Source organism: Haliotis rubra, unplaced genomic scaffold (genome assembly GCF_003918875.1).
Source record: "Haliotis rubra isolate DU_JTF1 unplaced genomic scaffold, ASM391887v1 Scf1359, whole genome shotgun sequence".
NCBI lineage: Eukaryota > Metazoa > Mollusca > Gastropoda > Lepetellida > Haliotidae > Haliotis > Haliotis rubra.
The window spans coordinates 153,111-175,195 of record NW_025765291.1 but is presented as its reverse complement, the minus strand read 5'-3'; the positions used below and the strand labels follow the sequence as shown (position 1 = coordinate 175,195).

The following is a 22,085-nucleotide window of genomic DNA, read 5'->3' as shown; positions in this document are numbered from 1 at the left end:
GCTCCTTCAGGCAGTTCATCCCCAATCACCATTCACCACTGATGTTTGCCCTGCAGCTCCTTCCGGTAGCTCATCTAAAACTGATGTTTGTTCCCATTCACCACTGATGTTTGCCCTGCAGCTCCTTCCGGTAGTTCATCCCCAATCACCATTCACCACTGATATTTGCCCTGCAGCTCCTTCAGGTAGTTCATCCCCAATCACCATTCACCACTGATGTTTGCCCTGCAGCTCCTTCAGGTAGTTCAGCAGCAACTGAACTTTGGCTGTCGTTGCACCGTAGCCATAATGGGTGCCATCAAAACTGATGGTGGTACTCGTCATATTGAATGTATCAAACACAGGAATACCAAGAGGCCTCAACAGTTTATGCATATTATCGTTTGCTTTTTTCATATACTGAAGCCCCTGACGTTCATATACTGGCGATTTGAGAAGTCCAGGTGCGTGGCCGTTTGCCCACATTAACTTCGGATATTTGAAGGAAGTATTTTTGACAAAATTTAAGGCCGGCTTTAGATATTCCATAAACTTAGTTACATTGTTGCCTTCGCGTGCTGCAAGTGAAATCATAGCAAGCGTTTTCTTTCTACGACCAGGTGCTTTGATTTTGTTATATAGATCCGGACCCTGCGAAGCCTTCGTGTGACTGATATACTTCAGGTTGAAACTGCCATTGCACAAAGGTTTTGCCTTCAGTTCAAGGGTTGGTCTGCATTCCTTAGATCCGAACTGGTAGGGACCCGGACATTTCTTTAGAGTCACTGTAATACGAAGAAAAAGGTTAATAAGGTTCGAATTTAAGTACAGTAGATGCACTAATGTTAAAAGAGAACCACACCCTCTCTCTCCTAAACTCACCACCACACCCAATACACATACATCTGCCAGCTATGAATAGATATGAATAAGGGGCGTTACCTTTTCCAGCTAACATCCGATAAAGCTTTGAGCATATCCCTGTGACGTGAAAAGGCGCTATATAAATGGCCTATTATGTTTATTATTATTATAAATGGTGAACGTGTTGAGTGGCGGAAATGGAAAGACATGAATAGGGAAACATTATTTGTAACTTGACCATTCACAGATGATGGCGGTGTTTTTCAGGGCGCAAACAATCAAGAAAGTATACGGGAGCAAGTATTTGTAAAAAATGACTGTTTAAGGATGTTCTCAAGAAAGTATAATAGTATTGTTAATACAATACGTATTGCTAACGATGTTTATCACTCACAAAAACTTAAGCGGCTACTTATTGTACTTCTCCTAGACATGGATGTATTAAATAAAGTAAAACTTGCTATCGAACTGCACGGGTCATTTTTGTGGTCATTCACATCTTTTGTCATTGGTCACAAAGGGACAAATCCATGAAACTACCTAGAGGCGAAAAACTGGAGGTGGCCATACTGCTGCGCGCCTCCTGAGACACGGGGTGACCTGATACCCGGATTGGTATTTACACAAAGCAGCCTTTCATCCAGTGAATACATGTATCTAGGTCAGACATTATACTTGGGTTGTATTGAGCAATGACCGTGTTTCAGCAGATAGTAAGGATGTAGGTTGAAAGATTACCACAAAATTAGGGTGCATTTCATTCGGGTGCATTGTACACCATGAATGCCTGCCTCGTATGCAGCCTTTAATACATTATCCAAGCCACTGTCATATTGTAGCGGGATGTAGTGTGTATGCTTTTGTGATATAGCTTTAGAATTAACATTTCAAATTGTTTTATCTTTATCCGTTGTAGCATCATTTTATGTGCTTGAGTCCAAACAGTTGGTCGATTTTATCAAGGGGTGGACGGCTTAGGCGTGCCTGTCTCAAACTATCAAGCTCCTCAAAACAATAGCTTTCAGTTTCCTGGGTGATTAACATTGTAAAACTACAACTTTCTTCCCTAGAAGATTTGTACACATTTGAGACACAATGCTTATATAACTCTACACAATACATAACATGTAACTCCAGTTATTTACATTATGTTTACCTATATAGAATTCCGACTTACCTGTTGGATATTTCATAAATGATGTAAATTATTGTAAATGTTTATCTTTTATATCAATAGCCAATATACTTTCTATTTTATCAGTTCTATTTTATTAGATGTATGTGTGTGAGAACATGATTTCATTTGTAGTTTGAAAAGTAAGGCTGTAAGAATATGAAATTTGTTTTTCTTATGCAGCTTACGTGTCGTAATAATTCATAAACTAGCACAGAAACGCGCATATATTGCAACGAAAACGTTGTCTATCCATAAAAATTGTTCCTCTTTATCATTTCAGGTTCTACACGCCACTCAAAGAACATGGAATAAAAACTGATTGATTGATTGATCAACTCGTTTCTTGTTATTACACACCATTGCAAAAATCATTATCATTCCCATTGAGATAGGTTGGAACTGACTTTCAGAAACACGTGCTTGGCAACCAACGGGATCGGATGGTCAGGCTCTCTGACGTGGGTGATGCATGCCATGGTATGCTGAGTAGATCGATGCTCATGATATCGATAACTTGAATTCGTCATTATTTACATACCGCTATAAATTGTATATTAAAGAAGCCATGATGAAATATGGAGATAATCCTGAACTTAAAAGTCCTATCTTTGAAGTTTTGGAGAATATTAAATTAAGAGCACCTTTGGGGTCTTGAATTATTTCTTGTGTAGTTCTACCGCTTTGTATACCATCAGCTTGAATAATCGACTTGAGATAATATATGTGTTCCTTATTTAATTCCTTAAATCCAGCATGTCTTGCCAATGCCATATAGGTGGAATGTTCTGAACTGTGGCATTTGACAAACAAATATGGGTATTTTCACAATTCACGACACAGTCAATGTTAAGAGTAGAGAAGCAACTACCTGAACTGTCCAAACTGAATTGTCTAGAGTGAATATTGCTGATGACACATTTGTTACTTTTGTGAATATGAATCTTTTATTCATGTTATGCAGAATCACTTCCTAACATAGTTTTGGTCACAATAGAAAGATAACGTACTGATGATATTCCTTACTAAACACCAAAACCACTGACCATTAATAACAAAAACTCGAAAGAATCATAATATCACTTCAGGAAAAAAGATATCTCTAACATTGATTGGGCACAATGTGTGAAGCCCATTTCTGGTGTCCCCAGCCGTGATATTGCTGGAATATTGCTAAAAGCGGCGTCTAACTAAACCCACTCACTCTAATATTGAAAATGGAAACCTTATCTGTAGGCACATTTTTGAATAAAACCTTTATCTGGTTGAATAAAACACTTGGCAGAATATGATTAAATAACACGCTGAAGTTTTTCTTTGTTAATTTCCTCACCTGTAGCTTAATTAGCTATAGTTATATGGTCTCATGACGTATCCTCAACATATATTCAAACTGTTTTTGTCCACACTCTATATCCATTGATTTCCTAACAATGATATACAATTCTATACAATGAAATGAACTCTGACATGAATTAAAATAATTAAAAAATAAACCCCCAACTATTTAAAAAGTAGTGTAGGTTTTATTTGTTTGTGGATGCCCTAACAACTGAATATTCTATTTATGAATTAAATCGTAACCCACACCATCTTTAAGACTCCTGTTAAAACATGTTGAGTAGAACGAAATACATACTTTCCAATTTCTCTAATAATAAAATATTCCTCGAAAATTTGGAAATATTGTCAACTTACCGTTGCTATGTCTATCTTTATCTTTAAGTCCACCGCCGATCGGATCGTTACGCAATAACATAAGCATCGCAGTATAAAAATGACGAAAATGAGAATCTCCAAACAGAAACAGTGTCGAATTAGCCAAAAGTTGACAGGCTTCCTTTCCCGTGAAAACATGAAACGAGCACCTCTTGTCCGCCGGTATCCACGTAGCATACTCCGCGTGTACACGTTGTCTGACGTCGTAGCAGTTTTTGCAGCGACACTTTTCCTCTGGTAGCGCGACGCATCTATTATTAAAACAACAGGGTGTTTTGCTGGTTGGGTAACAGAGAGCTCTCGCTTGGCGGTTATAGGGAAGAGTGAAATTTCCACACAGCCCATCTGGTCTTGATATAGGACTAATTATACTTATTTGTTTCCGAGAATGATTCAGGAACTTTTCTTGTGTGAACACTTCTTGCTTTGTCATGACCCTTTGCTTCCAGTGTCCTTTTGACATATTGTCCAAAACACTGGGGCAACGAGTTCCACCTCTGGGGATCACTTTGGACTTCCGGTTGTTTGGAGTTGATTTCTGCTTCCGGTTGTTTGGAGTTGATTTCTGGATGCCAGATTGTACACGATCTGATCCTATGATATGAACTTTACGCTCCCCGATTCTTGACGGCGCTGTGTATGGAGTGTTCCCGGAATACATATCCACAGTGACTTTATTCAGCATTATTGTGGCAACGCTGAGAACACTGATAATGAATACTCCAGATCTTAACGAACCACAATAACCCATGTTATGTGAGCAGCGACGGAGCAGTTTCATTGTCGTACAATACCGTCCTCACAAGCATAAGAACTGAGTAGATTCTTCTACGTGATGTGAGCAGCGTGCACCTCACCTGAAACCATATATATAGGTGAAGAGCATCAAGTGGCACGCCGACGTAATCTCGTGAACAATGGACTAATTTCATCAGTAACTACATATCAAAGCGAGAAACTTAGAGCATGTGTGTTGGGGGGTGTTCTCTTTTTGCCGGCAGGTATTGTTATGGGATTAATATCAGTGGCCCGAATTAATCCTTAGAACAATTGGGATTAATGCTATAGTCCCTATTAGAAATGTAAGGATGCCAGCAAATAAGGAGAAACGGTAAGTTTTGTTTATGGCATATAACATCCGCCAGTACAATAAATACACGAGTATGAATCATTTGACAAATATGGTGACATTGTTATCAGTGAGTGAACTTGGTGGGGAGTGAACTCCACTTACTCGAACAGACTATATTGTGCAAGCACTCGACTGTCAATCCTAATCCGCTTATAGCCAATTAAAGTGCAGGCAAAAAGAGAATACACCTTGTGTTAGATATTATAATGTTTAATCCTCTTACATTTAGCTCGGTTCCTATATAAACAAGCTTCCTGGTCTTTGACGTAATTGTATTTGTCTGTGAGTTAACAAATTAGTTCTGATTAACTGGCAACTAATTGTGTCATTGTCTAACACGGCATTTTATTACGTAACATTATGACATTGATAGCCTTAATGGACATGTTGACAATGACAAAGTAATCAAGTATGGGCGTTGTTGTTATGTATAGTAAGGAAATGATGTGTTGGACAATGCCTCAAGGCATGTTTTCCTGTCGAGGTAAGTTTTTACAATGTTCAAACACGGGCATGAATTGGTCAATTGTCATTTGAAAAATTGGATGTATTCCGACTGTTGCTTCGCTTCAGGAGGTTTCAGGACAATTGAATACAGAGTCAAAGGGCTGAATCCTCTCCCAGCCTTCTTTATTTAAATAAATTCAAGATTCTAATCTGAACTTATTAATAATGTAAGCATTTTAAAATTCAGAACAATTCATGAAGATATAAGGGCAATTCGATGTTAGTCATAATCAGTTACGGGGCGTGGTGGGCGTCTGGCTGTCTCAGACGCCAGGCTAGTGATCCAGCGAGGTTGAGGTGTCGGGATCGAGCCCACCTTTGACCGTGTGTAAAAACGGTGTGCGGACAAAACCCTGTGGACAACACACCCCTGGGACAAAAACCCCCACCATGTAAGACAAAAAAACCCAAGTGAATAATGGAAATATTTATTCAGCCGATCTGAGCACTAATTTGCCTCTCAACACAACCTGATTTTATGTCCGAACCTTAGAGTCAACTTTGTGTGCTGAGTCCTTCAGTGTTGTCACAACCCCTAGTGTACAGTACACAACCCTGACCACATGAATACGTGCAAACACCTAGTTGCGAGTACAGCAACGTGCAGTACACTTGGACAAAGTACTATGAATATGTGTCCCAGTCCACCAAGCTATGAATGGGTACCTCGTAAGAATGGGAGAGCCACATTTACTTGGTGTGCCTGGTGGCTGCAAGAATTGTATGATGCCCAGGGAGTTGAGATTGATAATACGAGATGCCGTTTAGATTGACATCCAATGATCGATTCAAATACCTAGCTGGTACTCGGCGCTATATAAATATATGATAATAACAGATTATTATAATTTACTAATAAAGACACAGTCTGGCTAGTCAGAGCACGCTCATCAACATTTAGGGTAATAGAAGAGCAGGGCAAACCAGGGCAAGTCTGCAAGAGAGATAGAAATGATATTCTAAGAAGACATTTCTTTTTTCCTTTCGGACGAGATGATGGAAATAAATGAGATAGCATGACAGATTTGTTCATAATAGTTTCACAATAGTTTTTTTATAAATCGGGATAGTTATACGTGAATCAATCAAGTAGTATGGTCACGGGCTATAATGTATGAATAACTTACTAGAAACAAATACAAAGCTTTATGCAGAAAATTCAAATCTAACCTGCGTAATCAAAGATTGAACAGATTGAATGATTCTATCCACAATCCTGCTGTGTTCTGGAAACAAGTTCGTTCATTTAGAAAGAGATCAAATCCTAAAATTAATATTTCAAAATGTGAATGGATGACACATTTGAAGACAGTTTTTTCTAATGATGCTGTTTTTTCAAGTGATGGTTATTCCTTCGATGATGATATTATCTCTTCGAATGACTATGACACTGTTGATCAAATGATTTTGGAAACACAAATTTCAGTAGATGAGATAAAGAATACTATAAATAACTTAAAGAGCGGAAAAGCAGCTGGTCCCGACATTATTATAATCGAAATGATTAAATGTTCTCAAGTCGAGCTAATGCCCTTCCTCCATAAGTGTTTTATTATTGTATTTGAAAGTGGTTCGTTTCCAGAAAGCTGGTCTCGTTCAATTATCGTCCCTATACATAAACAGGGGGCTCAAGACAATCCAGATAATTATAGAGGCATATCTTTAATGAGTGTTATTGGGAAAATATTTACAACTGTTTTAAACAACAGAATCTCAAACTGGTCAAATCTAAGAAACTTAATTCTTGAATGCCAGGCGGCTTTTAGAAAAGATTATTCAACTACTGACCATATCTTTACACTATATGCAATAATACAAAAGTGTCTATCGCGTAATAAACACAAACTTTATGTAGCATTTATTGACTTTAAGAAAGCTTTTGACTCTGTGGATCGTTGTAAATTATGGCACTGCTTACAAAAGTGTCTATCGCGTAATAAACACAAACTTTTATGTAGCATTTGTTGACTTTAAGAAAGCTTTTGACTCTGTGGATCGTTGTAAATTATGGCACTGCTTACGAAAGTCTGGTTTACAAGGGAAAATGTATTCTATTTTAAAATCTATGTACTTGAATACTAAATCATGTGTTTGTTGTGGTGATGATGTCACCGATTGTTTTCGACTGTCCCATGGGAGTTGGGCAAGGGTATATTTTAAGCCCTATATTGTTTTCCTTCTTTATAAGCGAACTGTGTTCTAATTCAGGTAAACATGGTGTGCAAATGTTTCCAGATATGATTGACATTTTTATCCTCCTTTTTCCTGATGATGTAATTTTAGTGTCAGATACTATCGTCGGTCTACAAAACCAACTGAATATTTTGGAACGTTATACAAATGAATGGAAATTATTTGTTAATTTTGAAAAAGCAAACATAGTTATCTTTAGAAGAGGTGGGCCTGTCGCCTCTAAAGAAAAATGTTTTTTGAATGGGAAAAATGTATCTATTGTTAATTACTATACCTATCTCGGACTAGTGTTTTCCCATACCATGAACTTTAAAAAGAGTGTCATAGATCTGAAATCACGTGCTAAGAAAGAAGGCTCTTATTAATGTTATGTCAGTTTCCCAGAATTTTGGAATTTTAATCCCGAAAATATATTTTAAATTGTTTGATGCACAAATCCTACCGATTATGCTTTATGGGTCTGAAATTTGGGGATTTCAACGTCATGAATGTCTACAGAAACTACACCTGTTAGCATGTAAAAGATTTTTAAATGTAGCGCAAGCAACACCAACTTGTATGGTTTATGGAGAATGCGGTAGATTTCCGATGTATATAAATTCACAAATCAGATGTTCAAAATATTGGTTAAAGATCCTTGGAATGCACGAACAAAGAATCCCAAAACTAGCTTATAACATGCTTGTACATTTAGATGATAGGCGTAAGACAACATGGGCGTCTCATATTAGAGATCTTTTATTTTCTCATGGCTTTGGATTTGTGTGGCTAAATGAAACAGATGGTAATATTAATCTATTTCTTAAGCAATTTCGAGAACAATCTGTTAGCATGTATTATCAAGAATGACATTCCTGTCCAAACAATAGTTCAAGATATCAGTTGTACACATGTAGATCACATAAGATCTTAATTCAACCAGAACTATATCTATCTGTATTGACATCTAGAAATATCAGACGCACATTTGTCAATTTTCGATTGGGCTTATTAGACTTATCAATAAATAAGGGCAGACGATTTTCAATAGAGAGACGTTTCAGGATATGTCCATTATGTAACTCGGCTATAGAAGATGAAATTCACTTCGCTTTTGTATGCCCACATTATGCTGATTTAAGAAAACAATATATCCCAAATAATTACCTGTCAAAGTATCCTTCAGCTGCCTTTGTTTCCATTCTATCCTCCAAAATGAAAATGTAATATGTAATCTTGCGCTTTATGTAAAACATGCTGTTATCCTTAGAAACAATATCTTATCTGAACTGTAATTTCTATTGTGAAATGTCTGTAACATGTGCTATATATATACTTGTATTACTTGTTTATGGGTAGGAGGCTTTAAGTACAATAAATAACCATGACCTACTAACGTATGTTAATCAAACACATTTAGAAATGGTGCCGAATCATAATTAATACTAGTCAAGCCGAATTTTGATCCGGGTTCGATTCCCCACATGCGTACAATGTGTGAAGCTCTTTTCTGGTGTCCCCCACCGTGATATTGCTTGAATATTGCTAAAAGTTGCGCAAACCTAAACTCACTCACTCATAATTAATACTAACTTGCAGACAAATCGGTGTCATGAGCATGTTTTATGAATTTGAGAACGAACTATTTTTTCAAATATGTACACATGCTCATATTCAAGATTTTGCAGTGCAAATATACTATGACCAAAATTATTGCATGGGATTCATCAATCTTCCGATCCATATGGCATTGACAAATGCAAATGATATGACCATACCTGATTGGGAGTATGCCATGTGATCTGATGGATTGTAATGGTTGATACTGTAATGGAGATAACTTTCTTTAAGAGGCACATAGACGTTGGAGCACTAAGTAAGGGAAGTCTTGTGGACACCCTTGCACGGGTGAAACGCCCAGATCCCCCAAACCCGAATTAATGAAACATCCCAGCTCAGTGTCGAAACCCGAAATCCGCTTTATATGACCATATCAGCACCAGCCTCCATCACAGCATTGAACAAAACCAAAGCCTTCACTAATGACCACAAAGACTTCAAAATTAGAAAACTCTAAGAGGCCATCTACATTTAAGGTTTTTCGACCATCAATCATCCCTGGCAAGGGTACACAGCCCAAGCTGACCACCAACTCATCAAAGACTGTAGGATAAAAACCCTGTGGACGAAAGCCCCCTAGGACAAAAACCCCTATGAGGACCTTTGGACAAAACTCCCAAACATGTTTCAACTACTGAGTGATTGACTTTAAGTGACATGTTTTGATTGAATCAGTAAAAGAGACTATCAGTGACAGGGATTAACAGCCTTCATTAATTAACTTCATGTTTTGTCTGTAAACATTATTAAGGGTGAAGTTTTATTATTGACGAGGATTAATTGACTTAAAGAGTATAAAAAGTTTAATTAATCAACTTAGTATTGAGAACTGTAGTGAATATAAATGGCATGACTTTGGCTGATAGTTCATATATTTATGAAAATATGGCTCCAAATATTTATAACTCTTTTTGGTGTCGTCTCAGGACGCCGACCTTTCGATTTTCCACTAGTCTCAGGACGCCGACCTGCGGTTTCCTTTGAAGGTTAGGTTCTGATTAGGCTTAATTAGCGTTGCGGATAGTTTACTGTAGATGTTTTGATAAGGTGAACTCGTGGCACATGTCACTTCCAATTGATTGAAAAGTTTACAATAACACTTAGCAGAATGCCAATATTGAACACTGCTCATATCTTTGGCTTAAATATATGGAATGGCCACTGGATTCACCAAACTAACACAATCTTGTACATTGGAGGTACACGATGACATCTGGGGCAGCGACCACTGCCCCATCAAAATCACAATTACAACACACGACACCACCGCTCCAACAAACAACATAAACAACACCCACAAAAAAAAGCAGACTGGCACAAATTCAAAACACTTTGCAACCAAATTGACACAAACAGCCTCCACAACCAAGATATTCAACAACAATCACACAAACGCCATCCTAGATATCACAAAAAAATGCATACCCACCATTCGGACCAACCCTGCACTAAAATCAGTCCCCTGGTGAAAATTATTAATGCCAGAAAGGCAAGAAAAAAGGCTCTTAATAAATCCAAAAGAGACCGTTCCAAATTACATTTGGCTAAAAAACTAAGAAATAAAACCAAACAAATGATAAAGGCAGCAAAATTGAACAGTGGAAAAAATTCTGTACAACCCCTGAGGCTAAACAAAATAATACCCGGAAAATGTGGAATAAATTTAAAGCCATAAAGGGCATCTCCAAAAAAACTATTTCACCTAACCTACCAGACCTCACCACAAACAAAGAAAAGGCTAACGCAGTTGCTGCCCACTTCTCGGCCATCAGTAGCTCCACCAACTACCAACTACACTTTCAAAACACCATTAAAAACCACCACCCCTACTCTCCCCAAACCCCCCCCCCCATACAGACCTCCCAATAAACAAAATCATAAACATATATGAACTACAAGCAGCACTTAGAAACAAAAAGTCAGCCTCAGCCCCTGGTCCAGATACCATCACCTACACCATACTAAACAAACTCACACCAAACATGCAAAACCTCATGCTCTCACTCTTCAACCACATCTGGACCTCAGGAAACATTCCTATAACATGGAAAACTGCCAGGGTGGTACCAATCCTCAAACCCGGCAAACCTAACAACGATCCCCGATTCATTCCACCCCATTTCCCTCACATCCCACCTTTGCAAAACTCTTGAACCCATCATTAATAACAGGCTAAAACAGCAAATCCTAAGTAAAAACCTCATTAAAGAAGACCAGAGCGGCTTCACTCCCAATCGAAAAACTTTAGACCACATTTTACATTTAGAACAAGGTATCAAAGTAGCTCAGGCACAGAAACAATACACTATGGCCATTTTCACTGATTTTAGCAAAACATTCGACATGGTTTGGCACAAAAACTCCAAAAGCATGCCATACACGGTCAAATTCTAAATTTCAACCACTCTTTCCTAAACGACAGACAAATAACAATCAAATCTCACAACACCATCTCGGACCCTTATCCTCTAGAGAATGGAACCCCCCAGGGGAGCATAATATCCCCAACTTTATTCAACTTCATGATTAACGACATATTTCCAGATAAATGGCCTGAAATCTCAACTGCTAAATTTGCTGATGATATCTCATTTTGGACTTCGTCCACTGCAGTAAAACAGACATCCACAAAAATAAAAAAAATGCTAAATTATATACAAAATTGGGCCCCAAAATGGGGGTTCCACATAAATGTTAAAAAACCCGTGGGCATATTATTCAAAACTCAGCGTATGCGAATTTACACCCCCAAACTACACCTAAATAACCAAGAAATTGAGTTAAAAAAAGAAGCTAAATTCCTAGGAGTAAACTTTGGCCACCATATGACATGGACACCCCACATTCATAACTTGGTCAACTCATGTCAAAAAGATTTAAACTTAATGCGAGCCATCAGCGGCACAAACTGGGGTGGCGACAAACACACACTTACCAATATATATAAAACGCTCATACAGTCGAAACTGGATTATGCTGCCCCGGTCCTCCATAACTTCTCCCCTAATAACCTTCAAAAATTAAATTGGTTTAAACATATTTTATTGTCCAAAAGACAACGGGATTAGGCACAAGTGCACCACTTATGATCGTCTTCTCCCTAAATACAATTAAACATATTATTACATAATACAACGTACAACTTACAGTGGAAGCTTGACTGACTGACTGAGTTTAGTTTTACGCCGCTTTTAGCAATTTTCCAGCAATATCACGGCGGGGGACACCAGAAATGGGCTTAACACATTGTGCCCATGTGGGGAATCGAACCCGGGCCTTCGGCGTGACGAGCCAACGCTTTAACCACTAGGCTACCCCACCGCCCCTGGAAGCTTGACATTGGGGAAAACATATGCAGTGTTGGTATATATATAAAACTAAATTCAGTGCAGTTCAAGGCCCTCAAACTTGCAACGGGCACGAGGAGTGGTACCTCCCTCAATACACTTCTCCTCATCACAGGCACATCTTCAATCACCCATAGAATCAACCAAACCACACTCACTTACAGGGCTGGGGCCCAACACAACCCTATCTTCAAACTAATCACAAACAAATACAATAACACTAAAAAATCAACACTCAAAAAATCCAAGTAACCCATCCAAAGCTCCATGCCTCACCCACCTCAACAGTCTGCTACATGCACAACAGCTAAACACTATACACCACACACCTCCTATTACAAGCTACATCCATGACAAACCACCACTAAATACAGACACCACCCTAGCCTTCACTCTACAAAACTTACCAGACAACACTGATAATCACACCAAATTAGACATAATAGACAACCACATCAACACATACTACCTTTCCCGCACTCACATCTACACAGATGCATCCATAAACATATTCAACAAAACAGGCATAGGCATCCATGTGCAGCAAACTCCCCCTTTAACAACAAACCTGCACTATACTAACCATACCACCATCAATACTGCAGAACTAACCGCAATCCTCACTGCACTGCACTTAATCCCCACTCTACAGCAAACAAACTTCGTCATACTCTCTGACTCGCTCAGCTCCATCAGACAGCTACATAATATGTACTCAAAATCTCGCCCGAATCTAATTCACAATATCACTATTCAAACCGATTCACTTAAACGCTTAAATAAAAACATAACATTCCTATGGATACCCAGCCACACTAACATACCAGGAAACAACACTGCAGACACAGCTGCTAAGCTTGCCACCACACACAACTCACCTAGTATCAACTTCCACACATCCAAAACAGAAATCAAACAACTCATTAAAACAAATATAACCAAATCAAACTTCCAACACAACATAAACACCAACAAATCAACATGGGTTAAAAACATCATCAAAACACCTATTAAGAAATGTCCTACATTCTCCAATACCAAAAACATTGACACATGCATAAACCGGCTTATTACAGGCATCACAAATCTCAATTATACACTATACAAACAAAATAGACACCCAGATAGACTATGCACCCACTGCAACACACCAGAGGACATTAACCACATATTCACACAATGCCACCTACAACAAACAAACATTAGGCAGGTTCACAGCAATATACCACCCAAATACCATAATAATTTACACCTACTCCTCAACCCCTACAATCCGCACATTATCTTCCAAGCCATAGCCACCTTCCTACAAAACTCTAACCCACTTCATAAAATTTAGAACCTCCAAACAAATTTCCACAACACCACTGCTCACTAGCTCATACATTTAGACCAGGCTTCAAAATTTCACTTATCCATACTATATCTCTATCACCAATATAAGCCTACTCATTTAGACCTGGGACTCAATCAGCCTCCACTAAATATTAAACAAACCAGTCCAACCTCTCCAGTACAAGGTCAAGGCCACTCACCCCAGCCAGCTCAGTCGCAGCCTTATATCAACAGCCACGCCCCCCTGCCTTCTTCGCTCTCCCCATACCCCCACCCCCACCAATTTAACCCCATTTTCTTTCTCTTATAAGCCCCTGCAGCTTACCTGCACTCATTTATATGTCCCACTTTGCTATACCTATTTAGTACCCCCCATCCCATGCATGGCCCCCATTTACATCTATTTTTAGTTTTCACTCTATCTCTCATTTATTAACAAATACTACTGTTTTCTTCATCCCTTTCCCTTTTTAACTTAGGCTTTTTAGTTTTCTGTTCATCTCATGTTTTCAACGTTTTCATTCCAAATTCATCTAGGTTAAAGCCCCTACATTTACATTTTTTTGGGGCATGGTGGTTTACGTCAATGCTGGTTTACTCCCTATTCCCACCTGCCCCGTCGGCGAAATTGGCGCCCGCCAGAAACCGACGTTAAACCATTTAATTCGTCGTCGTCGTCATCTCTTCAACACACATTGTCTTCTCCGACGTCCGCGCCCCTACCAAAACACTCCATTTCGACCCGACTCACTTATAACTCTCACCAACAATCTTTTATTTACTTGTTACTTATATTCAAGGCCAATCACCCAATCTTCTTCACCCACCCAACCAAGCCAACTCGCCATCTCTGCTTCCTAACAACCCCCCCCCCACACCCACACCCACACCCACACCCCACTCACACACACTTTTAAACCCTTTAAACAACCACCTTCACCTTGAAGGGTGTCATTCACGCCTGAAGAAATGAGCCTGAACCATATGCATTTGGAGCTTTTGGGGGTTTTGTCCTACATGGGCGGGGTTTTGTCCAAGGTCCAAGTGGGCTTTCGTCCACAGGTGTTTACATAGGCGGATCCAGAGGGGGTTGGGTCCCTTTGTTCTGAAAGTTGAAACTCGGGTGAAAATAATCATAACGGGTGAGTGGTTTATCCAGGGATAATCTAGGGTTCTCGTACCTGACACAAATATGAATCGTCTAAGTGGGAAGACAAATATATACTGAACACTGCTGTACAACATAAGGCCACATAAAATAATTGTCTTGTTTCTCATCACTTTTTTAAAAAAAGTAAATAGGTAGGGCTGCGCAATATAACCGGTTTACCGGTATTTATCGGTTCAGACATGAAAACAATACGTATTGCGATACGCCGATCGAAAACCGGTATTTTGACATGCATTCGGAAAACATCGTAACACTCGGAAATCTTCGGATATTTCCTTGTTTCATTTGTGCCAAATATTATTCACATTTTTATTTTATCATGATTAAAATTTGTCATTTAAGCTTAATCAAGCATAGTGATTTTGTTGTGTTTTTGCTCTATAAATCAAGCAGTAACTCGATTATAAGTAGTTTTTTGTTTAAAAATACTTCATGCAATATATTGCAATGCATATCGCAATACATGCTTTGCATCGCAATATATCGCAATATGAATATTCTCTGCAATACCCACCCCTATAAATAGGTAGGGCGGATTTTTCGTTTTTGTTTTTTTGTGACTTCCTATACAATGTTAGTTGAAAACTTGGAATGTCGGAAGCTGAGACGGATCTAGGAATTCTGCCAGCTTTACACAGGCAAGGTCTTTGAATGGCATTTAGAAGTGATACACATATGGAAGAGAGTTTTTAGAGATGTCATCTTCTTTATTTTGAGGACCACAACACACATACTCCGAAACGCTGTGTTCCTCATAATAAGGGCGGTGGGGTAGCCTAGCGGGTAAAGCGTTGGCTCGTCACGCCGAAGACCCGGGTTCGACTCCCCACATGGGTACAATGTGTGAAGCCTATTTCTGGTGTCCCCCGCCGTGATATTGCTGGAATCTTGGCGTAAAACTAAACTCACTCACTCATTGTGTAACTAAACGGATTTTGTTCATCATTAATATATCTCCGTACATTAGCCGTTTTCGGTGAAAAAAGTACAGGTAAAAATGTCCTCCGTGATGTTGCTGGAATATTGCTAGAAGCGGCGTAAAACCAAACTCAGTCAGTCAGTCAGTCCTCATAATAAAGAAAATGACATCCATAAATACTCTCTTTCCTATACAGGCAAATTTACCAGTGAAACAAAAAAATAGGGTTGGACCATTTTTATGTTCGGTCGGTAATGAGAAACAAGAAACTATTTTCCTGTGGCCTAACGTCACTAACCAGACGTTCTGCGCCCGGTGATAGTAATGGGATGTTTGCCCTCATGGGGATCCAACATAGGGCGTTGTGTGTAGCAAGCCCAAACACAATGAGGTAACATGAGAACGCGGAGACATGGTCGGGCAGGTGGAAATATGCGTCCAAGAAATAGCATTGTTGCCAACGATCAGTGTCGGTATCTGTCGAAACACGATCCTACGGGTGCAAAAGGCAAAATGTGACGGAAACCATATCAAACCAATGAAAGTATAAAGAAACCAGATCGGTTAAAGTTCAAAGTTTTCACATAGTTTAGACAATTCATGTACACTTATGACAATTTCATAACATTAGAAACGTACAGGTTTAAAAAACCCAAAACCAAACAATTTAACTTACCAACATAAGATGGACCTTACAACGCTAATGACCATATGACGTCATTCCGGTCAATTCGGCTATGTGAATTTACAAATAACATTGAGTGTACTAGTAAGCCTACTTATCACACATACTACATGAGAAGAAGAAGAAGAAAATATTTTTATTTTTGTGTCACATGTTATATATAAAACATACATAAACTTTAAAACATTCAATAAAATATAACATCCGGCCATATGGCCTATGAGACACAAGGCACTATATTATATCTAAAACAGATAGTAGTAAATAACATACCACAGCTTTGTAAGCAACAATGGAGTGTGGTATATATATTTAATTACATGACTACAAACTGCGTTTACAAATGGTTACCAATACACTACATGTATACTTCACTGCAGTGACGATTCATCTCCTTCAGACCATGAAAACATTATAAAATCAGTTCAAAATTACATACCTCGAACTAACCGCTTTACGAAATTTAAGTGACAACCTAAGGATATAAAATGCATTTGATGTCCTGCTCTTTATTTTTATTTCATTTTTACTTTGATAAATCCATTAATGTCTTTGCTCAGTAGAATTGATTATAAGGCATGACGTACTATATGCGGAGGAGCGTTGATATAGGCCTTTTGCCCTGCCGTTTGCTTATCCTATTTCCATTTTGCTATATCACGGAACATGTAAAATGTAAACATTGATGGAAATAAAATATTGTTTTAATCACATGTTATGATGGGAAATATATAATAGCTACGTTAATTAACGCATGACCAGAAACTTCAACTTGGGACAGGTAGATTTATGTCGGTTATACTCAACTGACATATTTAAGCAGAACTCCGAGGGCTTCTTGCCGCCATTTATGTCATGCAAATAAACAGTACGGGGATATGTCAGCGTTAGCGATAATGACTTCTTATATTGAGTGATAGACGCTTTGCTGTACAAGCGATAAACAAGCTTACTGAATGCTGATTAAATAGTTGATTGAAAGAGTCCATTGTTTAGACGATGGAGTTGATTGTGACTTTGTCATACTGAAGTTGATTTACAGATGGACTCTAGTAATAGCAGAGACCACATAATAGATTATATGGTCTCTGGTAATAGACTTTTCCGTTGTCATCATATCGGCCTGGATATAGGCTGGAGAATGTGTTCACAATGCAGATTTAAAAATGCAACTCAAACTATTGTTATATAAGCGGAAACAATTTCGTTTTGAACTACCATCCTTGAACATAAGAAAATCACCCTTCATGTAGTTAGTATCCACTTAATAGTGTAAAGAATCTCATTTATAAATGAAACACATCTCACCTCATAAACAGTTGGAGTCAAGCGCGCAGTACGTCCGAATTGTGTGACGGGGGCCTCAGCGTTAGACAATTTGTTGGTGCGTTTGCGCGAAGCGATACTTTTCGGGAACGTGAACAGGCCTACCAAAGAAAACTGGTGAACTAAAGCTCATGAGAAGCGCGGCATGGATTGATTATCAATCTGGATTTGGTACTGATTGGGGGATAGTAATGGGCAAATGTAAGCTAATGGGACTGACAACGTAGAACGATGGGGGCGGGGCAAAGAAATGGGCAGGTGCCCTGGTGTCGGTTAATGACTGGCTGGTATGTTTTGCCAGGTATAATATACAGTTATATATGTCCAAGATATTTTTATGGATTAAAATTCTTTTTAATTTCTCTCACGACGTTTCGAGACCATTCCAGGTCCCTTCATCAGGTGAACTGGCATGTCACTTGCATTGTGACGTCATAACTGAGTTATGACGTCATAGTGACGACGTCATAGTCCTAACTGCCAGTTCACCTGATGAATAGAATAGAATTAGGAGATAAACATCATGTGTTGGCCAATTTCCGGGTGTTATTGAGTATTTGAAGCACGGGAATTCATTTGGAACCTACGGCGTCAACACATGATGTTTATCGACATTGTAAACACAAAAGTAAACCAAAAGGTCCACACACGTTTTTGTGTCTGCACTCATTGACATAGAGTACGGGTACAGCAGTGCAATGTCATCAGCCGGCCGTTTCGGCTGTCTCCCATGGTAGCATCTGGAACTGCTCATTTGTGACGTCATTCGGACTTTACGTCACAATATGATTTGAATGACGTCATCTCAGCTGACGACGTAACAATACAATGGTGTGAGCGATGTTTGTATGTATTAATACGCAGCAAATGTCCGGGAATCGAATACCATTTGATCACGTTTTTCAACCAATCAGATTAAAGAACACAGTGACTTTTGGTTTACAATAATACTTTAATGCCTTTTCAGGAATTTGTGTTACATCAGCAGAGCTACTGACACATTAGAGAGATACCCAACATATTTACATAAATTCTTTGATTTAGGCATCTTCACATTTGTTTAAAGAGAGATATGGTACTTGGAATAAAGGATGTACGGGCTCTCTTAGTTTTCACAATTGGAACTTTGTATCGGCGGCCTGAAGGGAGAAGGTTGTATTCCGAATTTAAGTAGTGAGTACGGTCAGATATGATTTTGACAGCTTGATTCACGATTTGCCGCTCATATATTGATGATAAACATTCAAATCTGACTCTAGCGATTTTACTTGCAGTGTTAACAATTTTGTCTATTTTAGATTTGAGATGAACTGAGAGAGACCCGTACCAACAATGGAAGAAAAATGTTAAAATACTCTGAATAAATGCTACATGAAAAGATGACATCACAGATGGGTTAACATTAAAAGATCTCAGTTAACGCATGCGATGAAGACGTTGTTGACACTTTTTGTATAGGGCTTCAGTGTTTGAATTCCAGTTCAGCTTAGAGTCAATGAAGGTTCCCAGATACTTATACTCCTCTTCGTTGACTTTTCATCTGCGTTCAACACTATCCAGCCACATATCATGATACAGAAACTGTTAAGCATGGGCGTTAACTCATACCTCATCAAGTGGATCGAAAACTTTCTTGTGGACAGACAGCAGTACGTGAAAGTTAACGGGACTGTATCGAGTAAACGGACCACCAACACTGGTGCACCACAAGGCTGTGTAATACTCCTGTTCTTTTCCCCCTCTACACTACGTTTACTCGATACAGCCCCGTTAACTTTCACGTACTGCTGTCTGTCCACAAGAAAGTTTTCGATCCACTTGATGAGGATCCTGATGTATGACTTAGTTGTCTCTAGATGTTTATAGACATTATTCAGGAGTGACAGTGTGGCATCAACAACTCCTCTCCTTGACCTGTAGGCGAACTGAAGCGGGTCCAGTATGTCGGCAACTTCCTGACGGAGATGTCTCAACAAGATACGTTCCAGCGACTTCATTGCTATAGATGTGAGAGAAACTGGCCTGTAGTCGTTGAGTTCTTTAGGTTGTGTCTTTTTAGGAACTGGTACAATTTCTGATGTTTTCCAGACCGAAGGAATAACGTGTGTATTCACTGAGAATTGAAACAACCTAGTGAAAACTGTACACAGTTGAAGTCTGCACACCTTCAACACAATGCCGTCAAGGCTGTCAGGTCCTTTTGCTTTTCTGATGTTAATTCTGGAGAAGCTTTGAATGATGTCAGCTTCTGATATATGGATACGACTTTCACCATCCTGTACGGCTTCACTAACTTGGGCTCTCTCATCGGTAAAGTCGTGACAATCAAAGCGGCCGTAGAAAGTGTTGAGGTCCTCAGCAAAGGTTTATTATCCCCGGCGTTGGTTGTCTGTCGTCGCCTGCTCTTGCCAATCATCGTGTTCACGCCTTGCCAGGCTTGTTGCAGATTGCTTTGCTGAAACTGTCTCTCAACTTTCTCTTTGTACGCTAGTTTACATCCACGAGCTTTAAGATTGATGTCCTTCTGTATGCATTTGAGTTTTATTCTATCTTTCTTCATGTATGCTAGTTTCTTTTCGTTTAATAAAGATTTCATTTCTTTTGTGATCCAGGGCTTGGTGTTTGGGAAAATTCTGATTTCTTTTTCTGGTATTATGTTGTTGACACAAAAATGTATATAATCCGTAATGACGTCACACATTCCTTCTAATGTTTGTTCTGCATCATAGAACATGTCCCAATCTGTACACGCAAAACATCCTTGTAGAGTTTCAATAGATTCTCTGTTCCATGATTTGACAGTCTTAACAATAGCCTTCTCTGTTTTTACCTTTTGACGATATGTGGGCAGCAAATACACAGAATTATGGTCCGAAGCTCCTAGGGGTGGTTTACTATATGATTTGTAGGCGTTTTTGATGTTACCATAACATAAGTCAAGGATCTTGTCTTTCCGTGTACAACATGTTACATACTGATTGTAGGTGGGGAGCACAGACTTCAGGGTACATCCATTAAAATCTCCAAGTATGAATTTCGGCGCATCAGGACAAATCAGCTCTAGGGATTGAACATGATTATGAACTACATCAGCTGCTTGTTTGTTATCGGCACTGGGAGGTATGTAGACACTCACAGCAAAGATCTGACCGAATTCACGTGGTAGATAAGTAGGCCGCATAGACACTGATAGAAGTTCGATGTTTGGTGAACATATCCTTTCTCTCACAAGAAAGTTACGACACCATTTTTCATTTATATACATACATACACCTCCTCCAATAGATTTCCATGTAGCATCTGAATCTCTGTCTAATCGAACTACCTGGAATGGTCTCGAAACGTCGTGAGAGAAATTAAAAAGAAGTTTAATCCATAAAAATATCTTGGACATCAATGTACAACTTCTAAATGCCACTGAAAGATATCATACAGTTATATAGTCTCCCTGGTTTTGATGAATACCATGTTCTGCTCATTTGTGATTATTATAGAAACATTAGAAGCAAATATATACCCAGTTATTTCACGAAACAACCGTCAAAACATAAATTTATCCATCTGTTGTCAACTTCTAACCGTATATTTATTGAAAATATTGCTTTGTATATATATCATGCTATATTGAAGAGAAATCCACTCTGCTTTTGAACTTTGTATATACTTGTACTATAGGCCTGTGGCCTTCAGTTCTGAATTAAGATTGATTGATTGACTGAGATGGTATGGAACATATAAATTGTTTACCAGACCATAGGGCTGGCTAGCTGTAAAACCGTCTGTTAGAAATCTAGACGGGCCTGATTTCATACACTGGCCCTGGTCTCGGTCAATGACTGGCTGGTATGTGTTGCTTTGTTGTCGAATCATGGGCGTCATGTTAACAGTAACACACTGTTTTCATCTGGCCATTCAGTTCCATATACCGCGTGTGCAATTTCGTGACAACAGCAAGTTAACACGAAATATCAACACACACATAAGCGTTGAAAATGGGGTGACTCATTTTTTACGTTTTGAAAAGGGCACATAGAGGCGTGGCAGTGTCAGCCATCAACAAACTCAACACATCATTTGCTTGATAACGGTGTTAGTAGCTACACCGAAACGTCGCTCATATTATATTAAAGAAGTT

The 22,085-nt window shown here is 38.9% G+C and overlaps 1 protein-coding gene across 1 annotated transcript; it reads right to left on the bottom strand.

Moving 5' to 3' along the window:
• Positions 1–108: 108 nt before the first annotated feature.
• LOC124268044 lies at positions 109–18,024 on the bottom strand. The gene is made up of 3 exons (XM_046703050.1): positions 17,933–18,024; positions 3,716–4,593; positions 109–764 (listed from the first exon to the last, which is right to left on the bottom strand). The coding sequence occupies exons 2-3, from the start codon at positions 4,515–4,517 to the stop codon at positions 208–210; spliced, it is 1,359 nt and encodes a 452-aa protein (XP_046559006.1). The 5' UTR covers positions 4,518–4,593; positions 17,933–18,024; the 3' UTR covers positions 109–207.
• Positions 18,025–22,085: the final 4,061 nt, after the last annotated feature.